A 19008-nucleotide genomic window follows, 5' to 3' on the forward strand; every position below is an offset into this window, starting at 1 on the left:
TTCTTTCACCTGAATAGAAACAAGATCGTAGTCATGGGAAATGGAAATAATTTACACAAAAGTGTATTTCTTTTTAATAGCAAATAAAATTCATGCAATGCATAATAGTAGTACAAGTACAGTATTTTAAGATGTAGAATATATATTTGGAATGTTGGAATGAGTTGTAAATAAACTTTCAATGTTTTATATCATTCTTACAAATTAATGATTACATTTTGTATTTTGATTTTGATTGCTGTGTTGTCTAGGTTTTTCTAGCTAGGACAGACTTGCGGGTGGCACACAGATGGGCACCTGAAAAGCAACCAACCAGGCAGGGCCCATGAGCTCCAGTAAGGACAGACAGGTACTCTTTCTAAACTCTCCCAAGGTGGAGTAGGCAAAGCAAGGACCGCACCAGAAACCATAGCAACCTACAAACAGTCAGACACACCTCATCAACAGAGAGAGCAACAACAACACCACTCTTTTGGGACACTATTAGTTTTGTAACTCTTACTACAAGGAGTAAAAACAGTCATAGCCTGATCGTGTCTGTTATTCATCAGTGTTACAGTGGTGGCTTTGTGAAGGATACTCGGAGCATAGGGGCTGATGGGATATGATTTCCAGTGGATACTCACAGGAAGGAATGTCCAGACAGCAGTCGAAGAGGCCAGTATTCCAGCCCTTCAGAGAAGGTGCTGCCACCTGCTGATGGACTATGATATTTCCTGCATGGTGATCAGACCTGCCTGCAGACACAATGACAAGGAAGACAACACTCTTAATAGTCCTTTTCTTGTGGGGGAAAATATGTCTTGTAATAACACAGAAGTAGCGAGATACAACAGACTTTACATATGCTGTATATTGTTGGCTTTTTACTCAAGTGACCCAAGGATTTGGTTTTGTTTACATAGCATCAGCATTGTTGAGGGAACAAAAATGGATGGGGTTGGAATGCTGTTAACAAGCCTAAACCACATAAAAGTAACATTAAAGCTGGATAGAGTAGCAGCATCATGACGCCTTCAATATTTTCAAAATAAGTATTGTTTTAATTGTTGCGCTGATATTGAGTTGTATGTTCACATGATATTGCCTCAACATGCTTCAATGCCTCAGTAGTATGCTTCCTCGGGCTCTAAATGTCAACTTTGTATTGTTCTCTGAGATCTAGCAGGACATACCTGGCATCTTGTGGGTTGGTTTGGCTTTTTAAAATTGTTTTTCAGTGTCAAGTTCAAGCCTAATTATTGGCTGCGCTGTAAATCATTCAAGGTGGTCCAACTCAAAAATATTGAGTTCCACTTCTTTTTGAACTTCACCTAACATTTGTGTTGCATGCAACTTTTTCTGAGTCAATGAGACAAGTTGGGAAATAGCAAGTGATAGACAGATGACTGATAAAAAAATAAATACAAAATAAAAGTAAATGACTGTTCTACTAATAGAATCCACTTCCTTTCTAACTTCAGTCATGGTCCAATTACGGACCAGATGGTGGGTTCTTTCAAATCTATCCGACCAGATAAACAGGTGCAAAAATACCACTAATAATGAGAACAAATCCCCATTCTTGCTCTATTTGGTTAAACGCATCATATTTCAACTGATATGTATGATTTGAATTGTAAATATTCCTTAACAAGTAAATTGAATAAAATAAAGTACTTGCTGAAAGGCACAATGGGCAATATGTTTATTAAACTCATGTATCTTAAGCCAAAACAGTATTTTAAATTGCGAGTCTTGGTAAAATAAACTTGTTCTGTGAGTAACTAGTTGCTAAATCCTATTTAGTTTGCCCCCTCAGATGTTTTTTTACAGTGTACAGAAGTAAACTCATAAAAATGTTGCCAGGAAAGTATAGCAGCGTGACACAATTGTGGCTTCCTGTTTACTCATTCACAGTCCGGCTGTAACCCTGTAAAGATATGACCAAATCTTCCGCAAAATAACTGCACCCTTTTTACCCATTTTACACTATTATCCATTATTATCAATTATTTATAGTTTTTATTATAAAGAAACATTTTTGGATCTATACCAAGCTAGCACATTCACATTGGAAGTTGTGGGAACGTGTGTTTTTGGTTTCACATTGGTTGTGGGAACGAAGCCATACGTTTCCTGACTGGTAAAACTGAATTTGTAAAAAAAAACATTCTGAGAACAGAAGTGAACATTTGAACTGTTCTGGGAACGATTATTTTTAGTTTGAATGGAGGTTCTGAGAATGTTTTACCCTTGTTGTTTTACTCTTGTTGTTTTACTCTTGTTGTTTTACTCTTGTTGTTTTATTCTTGTTACTTGAAAGTTTACTGGGAGGTTTTATTAACACTCAGAGAAATGAAATTATAGGTTATTTGGAGGTTAAAACTTACACTGAATGTTTCAATAAGACTTTAAATAACACGGCTAGCTTATTTGGGGTTCACTTTTTTGAACACCAAGCACAGATAGGACACATGGAAATGCATTTCCTTAGGCATTAATCATGTGAACACATTTCTTTTTTTATTGTGACACAGCATCAGTGAGATTCAAACCTATGATTTTCTGGTCTCTATCCATTGAATTAGTACACTGTGGCACCAGGATTTGTTGATGCTGAGAACGGAATGAGAACGGAATTTTCCATCAACGTCTCACCAAACATGGTTGAGGTTTTGCTTACATACATCCTAACTAATAGAAAACTGGACACTCAAAACATCTGGGGAACATTACGGGTTACATTACAAATACATTCTCTCTCCCTAGAATTGTTAGCTGGGATGACAGGAGACGACTTTGACTTAGTCATGAAGCACAATGAAATATGTCTGGAATAACTGCAGGTATGCAAGCTACTTAATGGAAAGCTCACACAAAAGCTGCAAAACCTGAATGAGGGCCATTCGTTTTGTTTAATGGAAAACAAAAGTGTTACAACTGGCATTAGGTTGGTGCTTTGAGAATAATGTATAAAAAGTGCTTTACAAATAAAGTTTAGATCAGTTCAGATCAGTTTAAACTGAGATAAACTCAAATGTAGTTTGATTGAGAAGGCATTGTGGCAGTGGAGATTAACAGCAGACTGGGCCAATGACGGATATATACAGTATGCCCTGACTCTAGCAGCATTCACACCATGCCTATCTGCCCGCCACTGGGCACAGATGTCAATTCAATGACTATTTCATGTTGGTTCAACGTAATTTCCTTGAAATGACGTGGAAACCACATGGATTCAACCAGTGTGTGCCCAGTGGGACTCATCTGAGGGGCCAATGTGCTGCTTTGGTCATTGGGTTACTACTGTTGTTTTCATAGGGAGGACAGCTGTAGTAGGTTATCTGCCACCCTGCATGTCTGGATGACAGATTAAGTTATTTCTCCATGAAAAGGATCATTTAAATGATCAAGGCCAAAAGACGGAACCAGGGCCAAGAGGACATCTTCAATTTCTATTTAATCTTTTCATGGCATGAAAATACTATGCAAATGAGAGTGTTGAGTAACAGTGATGAACATAATGACATAGCCAAGATGAATGCCACCTCCAAGGCAATGGAGAGAAACATACATTTTAGAGACGTGGAGAAACAATTTTTTTTACGCCTCTAAGGTGTTATGCAATCATAGTCACAAAATGTGCCCCCTGGACAGTCAGAACAGACATCTTCCTGCAGATACAGACATACAAACCTACAGTTGAAGTCGGAAGTTTACATACACCTTAGCCAAATACATTTAAACTCAGTTTTCACAATTCCTGACATTTAATCCTAATAAAAATTCCCTGTCTTAGGTCAGTTAGGATACCCACTTTATTTTAAGAATGTGAAATGTCAGAATAATAGTAGAGAGAATTATTTATTTCAGCTTTTATTTCTTTCATCACATTCCCAGTGGGTCAGAAGTTTACATACACTCAATTAGTATTTGGTACCATTGCCTTTAAATTGTTTAACTTAGGTCAAACGTTTCGGGTAGCCTTCCACAAGCTTCCCAGAATAAGTTGGGTAAATTTTGGCCCATTCCTCCTGACAGAGCTGGTGTAACTGAGTCAGGTTTGTAGGCCTCCTTGCTCGCACACGCTTTTTCAGTTCTGACCACAAATTTTCTGTGGGATTGAGGTCAGGGCTTTGTGATGGCCACTCCAATACCTTGACTTTGTTGTCCTTAAGTCATTTTGCCACAACTTTGGAAGTATGCTTGGGGTCATTGTCCATTTGGAAGACCCATCTGCGACCAAGCTTTAATTTCCTGACTGTTGTCTATAGATGTTGCTTCAATATATCCACAAAATTGTTCCTTCTTGTGATGCCATCTATTTTGTGAAGTGCACCAGTCCCTCCTGCAGTACGGTTGGGATGGTGTTCTTCGGCTTGCAAGCCTCCCTCTTTTTCCTCCAAATATAACGATGGCCATTATGGCCAAACAGTTCTATTTTTGTTTCATCAGACCAGAGGACATTTCTCCCAAAAGTACAGTCTTTCTCCCCATGTGCAGTTGCAAAACGTAGTCAGGCTTTTTTTTATGACGGTTTTGGAGCAGTTGCTTCGTCCTTGCTGAGCGACCTTTCAGGTTATGTCGATATAGGACTCGTTTTACTGTGAATACAGATACTTTTGTACCTGTTTCCTCTAGCATCTTCACAAGGTCCTTTGCTGTTGTTCTGGGATTGATTTGCACTTTTCGCACCAAAGTACGTTAATCTCTAGGAGACAGAACGCGTCTCCATCCTGAGCTGTATGATGGGTGCGTGGTCACATGGTGTTTATACTTGCGTACTATTGTTTGTACAGATGAACGTGGTACCTTCAGGCGTTTGGAAATTGCTCCCAAGGATGAACCAGACTTGTGGAGGTCTACAATTTTTTTTCTGAGGTCTTGGTTGATTTATTTTGACTTTCCCATGATGTTAAGCAAAGAAGCACTGAGTTTAAAGGTGGGCCTTGAAATACATCCACAGGTACACCTCTGATTGACTCAAATGATGTCAATTAGCCTATCAGAAGCTTCTAAAGCCATGACATCATTTTCTGGAATTGTCCAAGCTGTTTAAAGGCACAGTCAACTTAGTGTATGTAAACTTCTGACCCACTGGAATTGTGATACAGTGAATTATAAGTTAAATAATCTGTCTGTAAACAATTGTTGGAGAAATGACTTGTGTCATGCACAAAGTAGATGTCCTAACCGTCTTGTCAAAACTATAGTTTGTTAACAAGAAATTTGTTGAGTGGTTGAAAAACAAGTTTTAATAACTCCAACCTAAGTGTATGTAAACTTCAACTGTATGTATCAGCATGGGTTACTTACACAGTGACACGCCACTCTAATACTTAAGTTAACCATGAAAAGATGCAGCCTAACGGAGGGAAGGAGATTCAAACACATTGATATTTAAGTCTGACTGACTTAATGAGAAACTGACTGACAGGCAGAGACAGTCATTATTGAGCTGCAAACAGACAGACTGACACACATGGGTTCAACCTAAATTAATTAGATTTGTTTCATACTGATCTACGCAACCTTCTCCACAATTTCAAAGTGACAGAAGATTATAGAAAATGTAAAAAAAAGTTTTAAATAAATAAATCTCTATATATATACACTACCTTTCAAACGTTTGGACACATCTTCTCATTCAAGGGTTTTTCTTTATTTTTTACTATTTTCTACATTGTAGAATAATAGTGAAGACATCAAAACTATGAAATAACACATATGGAATCATGTAGTAACCAAAAAAGTGTTTAACAAATCAAAATATATTTTATATTTGAGATTCTTCGAAGTAGCCACCCTTTGCCTTGATGACACCCTACAATTAGCCTACTAGCTAGCTAGCATCCGAGACAATATAGAAACCTTCCTCCAATATATCTGTTATCATCATTATCATCATCATTATTATGATTTCTATCATTTAGTATTTAGGCCTATAGCCTGCAGTTATTCCAGTTGTTGTGTTATCTAGCTAGCATTATACTAATAATGGGGCTTGCTAACACTAATAAGCTAGCTACTGTTTACATTGAAAAGGAACTACTCATAATACTAGTGTTGACACAAGTAGCTGGCTAGCTAGCTAACGTTAACATGCTGGGTGTGTCTTATGTAACACCCTTGGGTAAAGATATCCTGAGAACAAGGTTCAGGGAAGATAAGACCATTGAGCCCAGTTAGCTAACTTTTGGTAGCTAGCTAGCTAGCTAATGTTAGTGGTCAAGGCATGCAAAGTATATTCTGTATGTTAAAGACATGCTCCGGAACTTAGTTCATACATGCATAATCTATGAGCAGAATTACTGTTTTACCTCAATTAGCCACAAAATCCCTAGTTTGAAAGTGACTGTTTATTGGAAGCTGTGTGGCGCCATTTTCCCCCCACATGGGACAGCCCCTAGCAATTTGAGTTACAGCCAATGAGATGCAGCCCCTCGACATTTGAGTGACAGCTAGCAAGATGCACATACATCAGAGCGAGAGAGAGCAATGATGTGGTGCACATATGTGATGTGGTACACAATTTTCAGCGACCACTTTTGAGCACTACTTTCAGAACTAGAATCTCTTTAACTAAGTTAGCTAGCTAGCCTAGTTGGTAGTCTTACAAAAATAGCAGCTAATGTTTGCTAGCTAGCTTGGGTATTCTGCTGGATGATTTAGCATAAGTAGTTGGCTAGCTAGCTAGTGTTTGCCAGCTAGCAAGCTATTGTTAGTTAGCTAGCCAACACTAGACTAGATAGCTGGCAAACGCTAGCTAACTACCTATATGCTAAATCATCCAGCACAATTTCTGTATTGAAAAAGCCAAACAAATTGCATGAAAGACCTACCCTCGCTCTCTGTGGACGTTTTTGTCTCCTCTACAACACTCTCTTTCATGACAATATCATGTCTGGATTCTGCACACTGTCACTATGCACTATCAACATAAATTGTGGGCACGTCATTGTTATTTTGAGCATGTTGCACAGATGGGTGGATTGTGGCGTGATGCCTTATTTCCTGGGATAAATATATAAGTGCACCAATGCATCCCATCCAAAAGTGAGAATGTTCCTCAACCGTGAAACCCTTGCATGGTTCCATGATGAAATAAGAGGTTGTCTTATGACCATTTTAAGTGAATTTATAAACCGTTATTCAACTAAGCTTAATAGGCTCAAGCACTGAATGACTATCTCAAAATTTTTGTCATACCTGTTTACTAACGTGTTAAATCTTTTTGATTTACTCTTAACCAAATGAGTCCCACCGTATTTCCAGTGCGCTTTGGACTTCTAACTCCTTTTAAACATTGTATGGTTGAGCTACTGTCACGCCCTGACCTTAGAGATCCTTTTAATTCTCTATTTGGTTAGGTCAGGGTGTGACTAGGGTGGGCAATCTATGTTTTCTATTTCTTTGTTGGCCGGGTATGGTTCCCAATCAGAGGCAGCTGTCTATCGTTGTCTCTGATTGGGGATCATACTTAGGCAGCCTTTTTTCCACCTTAGTTTGTGGGATCTTGTTTTTGTATAGTTGCTGTGTTAGCCTACCACGCTGCACCTTGGTCCGATCATTCCATCTATGTAATGGACAGAAGATCCCACCACAAACGAACCAAGCAGTGTGGCCAGGAGGAGCAGGGATCCTGGGCACGAGAGAGAAGGGAGTGGAGGACTTCCTGGACGTGGGAGGAGATCATGGCAGGAGACAAGAGCCTGCCATGGAAGCAGGCGGAGGCAGCGAAGGAGGATCAACGACGACTCCGGGGTACGCAACCACGACGGAAGCCCGAGAGGCAGCCCCCCCAAAAACATTTTGGGGGGCATACGGGGTGGTTGGCGGAGCCTGAGTTTAAAGCAGAGCCAACTCCCCGTAGTCACCGTGGGGAGCGTGTGACCGGGCAGGCACCATGTTTTGCGGTGATACACACTGTGTCTCCAGTGCGCATCCACAGCCCGGTGCGTGCTGTGCCAGCTCCCCGCACTTTCCGTGCGAAAGTGGGCATCTGTACCGGACGGGTGGCGCCAGATCAGCGCGCCTGGTCTCCAGTGCGCCTCCTCGGTCCAGGATATCCTGCGCCGGCTCTACGCGCTGTATCTCCGGTGCGCCTTCACAGCCCAGTGCATCCTGTGCCAGCTCCCCGCACTTGCCGTGCGAAGGTGGTCCTTTGTCCAGGACGCGTTGTGCCAGCTCTGCGCTCCAGACCTCCAGTGCGCCTCCACGGTCCAGTATATCCTGTGCCAGCTCCATGCACCCGGCCTCCAGTGCGTGTCTCCAGCCTGGTACGTCCTGTGCCTGATCCACGCATGAAGCCTCCAGTGATGATCCATGGCCCGAAGCGTCCAGTGATGATCCATGGCCCAGAGCCTCCAGTGATGATCCATGGCCCGGAGCCTCCAGTGATGATCCATGGCCCGGAGCCTCCAGTGATGATCCATGGCCCGGAGCCTCCAGTGATGATCCATGGCCCGGAGCCTCCAGTGATGATCCATGGCCCGGAGCCTCCAGTGATGAATCATGGCCCAGAGCCTCCAGTGATGATCCATGGCCCGGAGCCTCCAGTGATGATCCATGGCCCGGAGCCTCCAGTGATGATCCATGGCCCAGAGCCTCCAGAGACGATCCAAGGTCCGGAGTCTCCAGCGATGGTCTGCAGTTCAGAGCCTCCAGCGACGGTCTGCAGTCCAGAGCCTCCAGCAACGGTCGGCAGTCCAGAGCCTCCAGCGACGGTCGGCGGTCCAGAGCCTCCAGCGACGGTCTGCGGTCCAGAGCCTCCAGCGACGGTCTGCGGTCCAGAGCCTCCAGCGACGGTCTGCGGTCCAGAGCCTCCAGCGACGGTCTGCGGTCCAGAGCCTCCAGCGACGATCTACGGTCCGGAGTCCTTAGAGATCCTGACCTTAGAAATCCTTTTAATTCTCTATTTGGTTAGGTCAGGGTGTGACTAGGGTGGGCAATCTATGTTTTCTATTTCTTTGTTGGCCGGGTATGGTTCCCAATCAGAGGCAGCTGTCTATCGTTGTCTCTGATTGGGGATCATACTTAGGCAGCCTTTTTCCACCTTAGTTTGTGGGATCTTGTTTTTGTATAGTTGCTGTGTTAGCGCTACAAAACTTTACGTGTCGTTTATCTTTCTTGTTTTTTGGTGTTCAGTTAATACATTTATGATGTACGCCTACCACGCTGTACCTTGGTCCGATCATTCCATCAACGTACGTGACAGCTACAGACTTCTGGGTTGAACAATTGGATGTGTTTATCCCTTCTGCATCCATAGATACCATTAGTCTGTGTGATTAACGAGGGTAGAGCTGCGTTTTGGAGACAAGGGCGGAATCCGAAAGAGAACGAATGGTTTGAGCTACAAACACTGGCGAACATGCACATGTAACATGTTTTTCTCTATGACGCTCACAAGCGTCGTTAGAAGGTATGGGGTTCTTCTACATAGAACTTCAGAGGAAATCCCAGGACATAGTGTCTATAATACTGTAATAAGCTCACATAGTTGCTGTCACGAACTCAAAACTCCACACAGTTCTCACTGACTGGTTGGATATTAATTTCCCAGTGAGCAAACAATTTCTGTATTTTATCAGGTTTTTGCTTTGGCGGACATTATTTTAATGTGAAAAGAAAAGAAAATGGTATAACCATAGCTGCAGGAAGATGTTTTGAGTAGAGGGTGCTGAGTGCAGGAAGATGTTTTGAGTAGAGGGTGCTGAGTTCAGGAAGATGTTTTGAGTAGAGGGTGCTGAGTTCAGGAAGATGTTTTCAGTAGAGGGTGCTGAGTTCAGGAAGATGTTTTGAGTAGAGGGTGCTGAGTTCAGGAAGATGTTTTGAGTAGAGGGTGCTGAGTTCAGGAAGATGTTTTGAGTAGAGGGTGCTGAGTGCAGGAAGATGTTTTCAGTAGAGGGTGCTGAGTGCAGGAAGATGTTTTGAGTAGAGGGTGCTGAGTTCAGGAAGATGTTTTGAGTAGAGGGTGCTGAGTTCAGGAAGATGTTTTGAGTAGAGGGTGCTGAGTGCAGGAAGATGTTTTGAGTAGAGGGTGCTGAGTGCAGGAAGATGTTTTGAGTAGAGGGTGCTGAGTTCAGGAAGATGTTTTGAGTAGAGGGTGCTGAGTTCAGGAAGATGTTTTGAGTAGAGGGTGCTGAGTTCAGGAAGATGTTTTGAGTAGAGGGTGCTGAGTTCAGGAAGATGTTTTCAGTAGAGGGTGCTGAGTTCAGGAAGATGTTTTGAGTAGAGGGTGCTGAGTTCAGGAAGATGTTTTCAGTAGAGGGTGCTGAGTGCAGGAAGATGTTTTGAGTAGAGGGTGCTGAGTTCAGGAAGATGTTTTGAGTAGAGGGTGCTGAGTGCAGGAAGATGTTTTCAGTAGAGGGTGCTGAGTTCAGGAAGATGTTTTGAGTAGAGGGTGCTGAGTGCAGGAAGATGTTTTGAGTAGAGGGTGCTGAGTGCAGGAAGATGTTTTCAGTAGAGGGTGCTGAGTGCAGGAAGATGTTTCGAGTAGAGGGTGCTGAGTGCAGGAAGATGTTTTGAGTAGAGGGTGCTGAGTGCAGGAAGATGTTTTCAGTAGAGGGTGCTGAGTGCAGGAAGATGTTTTGAGTAGAGGGTGCTGAGTGCAGGAAAAAAAAAAATCTTTATAATTAAGTATTTGCAGGCTAACAATAAAATACAATTTCTAATGTGATGAGTAGCCTAAGCATAGGACAAAATTCGGTAACAGTATCACTGCAGCCTAAAGCAAATTGAAATAAATTTGCCAAAATTATATAGGCTTAATTACTCTATACAGAAATAAATAATTTTTCAAAATACTTTTCCAGACAGCATGATTTAGCCACAGAGGATCATGAGCTTCTTTTAAAGCGATGGAATGTTTCAAGCCTATATGCCTAGTTGGGAAGCCCCCAATTTGAAGCTGTCAGTGAAATGCAATGCATCTAACATATGTGTGAAGATAATGTGTCTTGAGTATATTTTGAAATGTTACTTGAACTCTGTGAAGCTTTTATTTGGGCTGCAATTTCTGGGGCTGGTAACTCTGATGAACTTATCCTTTGCAGTTTACCACCCCTACCTTGTCACAACACAACTGATTGGCTCAAATGCATTAAGAAGGAAAGGAATTACACTAATTAACTTTTAAGAAGGCACACCTGTTAATTGAAATGCATTCCAGGTGACTACCTCATGAAGCTGGTTGAGAGAATTAAGAAAAACCCATGTGTTCTAAAACTTTTGACCGGTGGTGTGCACTGAGTGTACAAAACATTAAGAGCACCTGCTCTTTCCACGGCAGATTGTCCAGGTGAATCCAAGTGAAAGCTATGATCCCTTATTGATATCACTTGTTAAATCCACTTTAAATCAGTGTAGATGATGGGGAGGAGACAGGTTAACTTCTCTAGGATAGGGGGCAGCATTTTCACGTTTGGATGAAAAGCGTGCCCAGAGTAAACTGCCTCCTACTCAGTCCCAGATGCTAATATATGCATATTATTATTAGTATTGGATAGAAAACACTCTGACGTTTCTAAAACTGTTTGAATCATGTCTCTGACTATAACAGAACTTATTTGGCAGGCAAAACCCCGAGGACAAACCATTCAGTTTAAAGAAATTTTGAGGTCACTCTCTTTTCAATGGGTTTTCATTGGGAATCCAGATTTCTAAAGGACCTTCCTGCAGTTCCTATCACTTCCACTGGATTTCAACAGTCTTTAGAAATTGGTTGAGGTTTTTCCTTTGAGAAATGAAGAAGTAGCCATGTTCAGAATGAGGCTCCAGTGAAGTGTACTGTTTGTTAGAGGCGCGTGACCAGAAAGCATGCTACACATTGTTTTCCTCCGGTATTGAACACAGATCATCCCGTCTTCAATTTTATCGACTATTTACGTTAAAAAATACCTAAAGTTGTATTACAAAAGTAGTTTGAAATGTTTGGACAAAGCTTACAGGTAACTTTTGAGATATTTTGTAGACACGTTGTGCAAGTTGGAACCGGTGTTTTTCTGGATCAAATGCGCCAAATAAATGGACATTTTGGATATATATCGACGGAATTAATCGAACAAAAGGACCATTTGTGATGTTTATGGGACATATGGAGTGCCAACAGAAGAAGCTCGTCAAAGGTAAGGCATGAATTATATCTTTATTTCTGCGTTTTGTGTCGCGCCGGGAGTGTTGAAATATGATGGTCTGTGATTGTTAGCTGGGGTGCTATCCTCAGATAATAGCATTGTTTGCTTTCGCCGTAAAGCATTTTTGAAATCTGACACGTTGGCTGGATTCACAACAAGTGTAGCTTTAATTTGGTATATTGAATGTGTGATTTCATGAAAGTTGAATTTTTATAGTAATTTATTTGAATTTGGCGCTCTGCATTTTCACAGGATGTTGGCCAGGTGGGACGCTACCGTCCCACATATCCCAGAGAGGTTAAAGGATTTTTAAGCCTTGAGACAATTGAGACATGGATTATGTATGTCTGCCATTCAGAGCGTGGATGAGCAAGACAAAAGATTCAAGTGCCTTTGAACGAGGTATGGTAGTTGATGCTAGGCACACTAGTTTTCACACTTAACAGTTGCCTGTATGTATCAAGAATGGTCCACCACCCAAAGGGCATGCAGTCAACTTATTATTTATTAGGATGGTGTTTTTTGTTGTGTACACAGTGTACACAGTAATTGGGCCAAAGGGGGGGGGGGGGGTGGGGGGGGTGCAACTCAATATTAGGAAGGTGTTTCTTTAATGTTTTCTGCACAGTAATTGGGCTGGACCCACACTCATTTGATTGATTTCATACAATGTTGCACTTCACTAGCGATAGCAAACGTCAAGACAGATAGAAAGGGAGGCAGACAGGAGGAATAGAGATGAATGTGATTTAAAGAACCTGTATTTTCATCAAGATGTTTTCTGTTTATTTGTTGGCTTTATGTTTTTTTGACTCAGTTGACAATGGAGGTTATAGGCCTACTGATACATTGGCCTAGGCTATTTCTTTAGCCGCCAATGGCTCATGGTAAATCAATGTGTCCATATGGCAGAGGCTGGTGCTCTCGCATTAGTGGAATTTGAACTTAGATTTATCATTTTAATTCTGATTTGTATTATCTAACCACGATACAATGATTAAGAAATGAAAAAGTTATTGAAACTATTCCACAAAAAATGGCTCGCAGGTTGGTAGAAATTGTAGGATACATTTGATGTCTTCCCCAAACTTGAAACTCACATGCTGCCTAGGAATACGTTGTTATGAAATAGTGCACTTTTCTTTGTAGGCTGTTATGTTCCCTAGCAAGTAACCAAAAGATGTCGCTCATTTACATTTACATTTAAGTCATTTAGCAGACGCTCTTATCCAGAGCGACTTACAAATTGGTGCATTCACCTTATTTTGTGCATTCACCTTATTTCGCTCAAACAGAAGGGGAAACTAACAACCAAAACGAAACAGGAGGGGTTCTGAAAAACACTCAGGGGGGTGTCCACTGAAAGTTGACGAGCAACAACAACTGTAACCTAAGACACCCACCATGAGCGACCACTAAATTTGCCCAAGTAGAGGCAAACAAAATTAAAACCCACACAATTTAAAGACAGGAAGCAAACCAAAAAGGAGAGCAAAATGAAAACAGAGATTTTAGAAATCAAATAGGGAGAGACATCCACTCTTAAATATCACCTGTGCCAGTACAGCTGAAACACCTTCTGACGAGATGACAAGCTAGCACAGATGTAATACATATTGACTAATGAGGTGATGTCAATCGGTGTGCCCAACGTGCTAATGTTCAACCTCTAAATATAAATGGTAAAACCAAAGCCTGTAACAAGGCCTACTATAAAATTACAACGAGAGAGAGATAATGAGAAGGGTGTTGTAACTAAGATTGTGCCTATTAAAACTCGGCTTATCCATCGCGGCGATCCATCACGGAGAAAATCGCTCACCTCAATCCAGCACCAGCGGATGGAAAGCACCACTGTGTTGCTTGCTATACTAGTGGGCTGGTACAGAGTTTCCCAAACTCAGTCCTGGCCCCCCCTGGGTGCACATTTTGGTTTTACCCTAGCACTACACATCTGAATCAAATAACCAACTCATCATCAAGCTTCAATTATTTGAATCAGCTGTGTAGTGCTAGGGCAAAAAACAAAATGTGGGCTAGTACACCTTGGGCTAGTACACCTACGTGTTTGACATGGGCAGGAGCAGGCCTACGATCATGGGCAGGATCGAGCACTGCTCCAGATCACTTGATATCCACGACAAGGGGGAAATAAGAGAAGAGGGAGAGGGAGAGAGATGGAGAAAGAGAAACCTGACTTAACTCAAACTAAACTGTGTATCGTACAGTTTGCACCATCTCTCTCTACACAAAAGACACATATGAAGATATTCAACCAGTATTTAAACAAACAGAGATGAACAGAGATAACAGGAAGGAAAAATGTTAGCATTTGTAAATATATTTATTTGATATATATATTTTATAGAATAAAACATTTATAATATATGTCCTTATTGTGGGCATAATAGTTCATAGAATGACATATATACATAATTTTAAGCATACATAAATATTGTTTTAATATACACTGTTTACAATGACTTCTTGTCAAACAATCTGACATTTCAGGCATGTAGGAATAGATATACATTCTATAAACACACAAACATGACTCTGAAAAAGGTTATGGCTGTATTGTGATGACTAAGGTGATATTGAGGTTATGGTAACATGTTGGTCATTCGTTCCTACTTCCTAGCACTGACCAGGACAATGGGGATGATGCGGCTCTTCATCTCCCTGGACATCTGGCACCAGACACAGCAGTTGCAGCAGGTGGCGTTCACACAGTCGTTACAGATGGTGCCCTGGAGACACAGTCAGCAAATTCACAACAATGGTCATATAGCAGACATCAGAATGGCCCAGCACCAGAAAGTTATTAATTCCTAGAGAAGGGAAAATGTTCACTAACTATTAAACCTATGAATATCACAGTGCACTAGGTAGGTGGTTGGATGACAAAATGTGTATCATAATGTACTTTATTTCAGTTCGGTAATGTAATATTTTTTTTCCAGAAGCAGCCAACTCTAAATGTACTTACTTTGATGCCGTAGAGCTGGCGCATGGTCACCCTCATGGACATTGTGACGGGTGGGATGATGCCGAAGATGTCCAGCAGAGGGAGACAAAGACACGGTCCGTACTCCCTTGTATGTATACAGGCATGGCAGGGACAACACCAGAATCCAAAACAGCCTGGCCAAAGTGAATGAAGCACCAATCGAGAAAACACACATACATAAACTATGAATTTTAATGATACGCACACTAACACTCTTACATACAAATAAACACAAACAAATGTGATCACACAAACCAAACACACACAATAACATTCTGCCATGTCATCGGTGCAGTCACAGATTCCGGAACTCCACTGGTCAGACTCCTTGGACTCCATGACGGGCAGAGGCTGATCGATGACGAATGAAGGCATGATGACTTCTTACCTACAAAGACAGAGATCAGAGGACATCTTCAATAAACCACTCATGGCTTTGGCTTGCTTTGAGAGACAGTTCTTAAGCTGTTCTCATCATTGTATAGAACTAATGCCAGTAATCAGACAATTGCTTACTCCCAAAAGATGACACATTCATTAATCATTCCATCAAACCCCAAAAAATAATTCAAAAAGTGTCTGGTCTTCTGTTATTACCGAATGATTACAACATCCTTTTCCATCAGGAAAACATAATCAAAGTAGATCTCAACCATAACTGATAAAACATGACTTGGATTAGAGAGTAAACTATGGAGCCAAAGAAATGATCTGAAACACACTTAGGATTCCTCTCCATATAACCCTATTGAATCTAACAAGTGCATTTTATCTTACAATGTTTATTGATAAAATATAATGAATATTTAAAATATTAAAATATTAAAATATTTTGCCAATATAAATAAATGTAAAAAATAAAAGTCCATTGATAGTCGAAGTCTGAATATCAAAAAGATGGCACGTGAGAGAGAGCTTGTTAGAGAGAGCTTTGAGACTGAACCATTGGTGACATCAGCTGAACTGACATCTGACACAGGATTTTCTGAATAAGAGCTGTGGAAGAGTGGAGGAATATTTGACATTAAGTAATGTCTCAGATACATTCCTAGAAACTGCACCAGCCTGTCAATCCTGAACATTCCAGGTCAGGGTTAGATTCTCTATAACAGAGTCAAAAAGAGGGTGAGGCAATTAGGCTACTGAAGGTCAAAGAGTTAACATGACATAGTAAAAGCAAATCACCAGAACTATCACACCACACAGGATGGCCCAAAAACTAAGCTAGCCATGTTCGATGGAAATTAAGATTAGGAGTCCTTTCTGTTGCCATTCAAACGGCAGGCTAGGAAGTATGGCTGGAACGGTGCTCAGCGGGTTGACCGGCTACACGAATGCCTGAGGGGATCAGCCATCAGAAATGTATGCTCACTGCCTGAGTAAATTCGGGAGGACTATAACCTTCTCAAGGAGCAGCTGAACCAGCTCTTTGGTCAGTGGAACCCCCCGACCACAGTCAGAAGGAAGTTGGGAGAGCTTTGCCAATCCAAGGAGTCGTCGGCTGAATTTGCAGAGGAAGTGCGCTGGCTGGTCACACTTGCCTATCCTGGTGTAAACTGTCATGGCCAAAAATATAGATTCAATGGTTGTAAAGATGGAGAGAGGTCTGTTCGTAATAAAGAGATGTTCTGCTTTTTTTGACACCACACTCCACAAAGCAAATCCAGCAAGCTCTAGTTTTATCTTGTCTTGATTATTGTCCAGTCATATGGTCAAGTGCTGCAAATAAATACCTAATTAAGCTGCAGCTGGCCCAGAACAGAGTGGCACGTATTGCTGTTCATTGTAATCAGGGGGCTAATATTAATACTATGTATGCCAGTCTCTCTTGGCTAAGCGTTGAGGAAAGACTGACTGCGTCAGAGTTCTTGTTTTTATAAGAAACATTAATGTGTTGGAAATTCCAAATTGTTTGCATAGTCAACTTACACACAGCACTGACAACACACACTTATCCCACCACACATGCCACCAGGGGTCTTTTCACAGTCCCCAGGTCCAGAACAAATTCAAGGAAGCATACTGTCACGTTCCTGACCTGTTTTCTTTTGTCTTGTATTTATTTAGTTGGTCAGGGCGTGAGTTGGGTGGGTTTGTCTATGTGTGATTCTCTATGTTGGGATTTTGTGTTCGGCCGGGTATGATTCTCAATCAGAGGCAGCTGTCAATCGTTGTCCCTGATTGAGAATCATACTAAGGCAGCCGGGGTTTCACGTGTGTTTTGTGGGTGTTTGTTCCTGTGTCAGTGTTTGTGCCACACAGGACTGTTTCGGTTTTGTCACGTTTGTTGGTTGTTTTGTATTTTGAAGTGTTTTGTTGACTTTCATTAAATAATGAACACTAACCACTCTGCGTTTTGGTCCTCTCCTTTCTGTCAGCGAGGACAGCCGTTACACATACAGTATTATACAGAGCCATGAGTGCATGGAACTCCCTTCCATCTCATATAGCGCAAGTGAACAGCAAACCTGGTTTAAAAAAATAATAAAATAACACTCACGGCACAATGCCTCTCCCCCATGTGACGTACTTGTTGTGTGTATGTACTGACATGTATGTGTAACGATAGATGCACACACGCACACACACCACATGTTAATATTTTTTGAACATATGTCAATTGTAAAGTATTTTGTCTGTAATGTCTTTTTCGTTACATGTCGGACTCCAGTAAAACTAGCTGTCACCATTGGCATTGGCTAATGGGGAGCCTAATGAATCCAATTTTATTTAACCTTTATCTAACCAGGAAGGGCTCATTGAGATTTAAAATCTCTTTTTCAAGAGCGTCCTGGCCAAGATAGGCAGCACCAAGTCATTACAAAAAGTATAGACAAACAACATGAAAAACTACAAGTAATCTAGTAAAAACCATAGAATTCACAAGAGTATAACAAAAATCAAAAACAGCAAATTAAAAACATTGACAGGTCAGGGAATCAGTCTCAAGATCATTCATAAGTGATTTAAAAATACCAAATCGGGACAAGTTCTTCCAGTTTAAAAGTATTTTGTAAGGCGTTCCAAGACGATGGCGCAGAGTACATAAAAGCCCTTTTACCAAATTCAGTTCGGACATTTGGAACAGTTAGCAGGATAAAGTCCAGCGAACGAAGAGAGTACCCACCACATTTCTGAACAATAAAAATGCCCAAATAAAAAGGTAGTAAACCCAAAATGGCTTTATAAATAAAAGTATACCAGTGACTGAGCCTACGAGTGACTAGAGAAGGCCAGCCAACCCTGGTATACAAAGTGCAGTGGTTCGAAAGGGTTTTGCAGTTTAAAATAAATCTCAAAGTGCCATGGTAAAGGGTGTCAATTGATCAAAACACTGAGCGGAAGCATTCATATATAAAATATCCCCATAGTCTAGTAAAGGCATAAATGTAGCTGATACTAGCCTCCTTCTGGCTTCAAAAGAAAAACAGGTCTTATTCCTAAAATAAAATTCCAATTTCAACTTCAATTTTTGTGTAAGTTGATGTATATGCAATTTAAAATAGAGGCCGTCATTAATTCAAATTCCAAGATATTTATATGAGGTTACAGTCTCAATCTCCTTGCCCTGACAGGTAGTAATAGGTGAAAGGTTCAGAGGTCTATTCTTGCTTTAGAAAACACAGTTAGTTTAGTTTTGTCAGTATTGAGGATAAGCTTCAATTGACACAAGGTATGTTGAACAGTATAACAAGCAGTTTGCAAGTTCTGGAAAGCTTTTGTAAGAGACAAGGCACAACAATAAATAACAGTATCATCAGTATAAAAATGAAGTTGCGCATTTTGGACATTTTTGTCTAAATAATTTATATAAATAGTGAATAAGAGGGGACCAAGTACAGAGCCCTGGGCACACCATTAAAGACAGACAATTTAACA

The 19008-nt window shown here is 41.1% G+C and overlaps 1 protein-coding gene across 1 annotated transcript; it reads right to left on the reverse strand.

The window, feature by feature from the left end:
* Positions 1-14749: 14749 nt before the first annotated feature.
* On the reverse strand, positions 14750-15504 carry LOC120057536 (cornifelin homolog B-like). The gene is made up of 3 exons (XM_039006129.1): positions 15402-15504; positions 15109-15263; positions 14750-14869 (listed from the first exon to the last, which is right to left on the reverse strand). Exons 1-3 carry the CDS (start codon positions 15502-15504, stop codon positions 14750-14752), a joined length of 378 nt encoding a protein of 125 aa, XP_038862057.1.
* Positions 15505-19008: the final 3504 nt, after the last annotated feature.

This window comes from Salvelinus namaycush, chromosome 12 (assembly GCF_016432855.1).
Source record: "Salvelinus namaycush isolate Seneca chromosome 12, SaNama_1.0, whole genome shotgun sequence".
Classification (NCBI taxonomy): domain Eukaryota; kingdom Metazoa; phylum Chordata; class Actinopteri; order Salmoniformes; family Salmonidae; genus Salvelinus; species Salvelinus namaycush.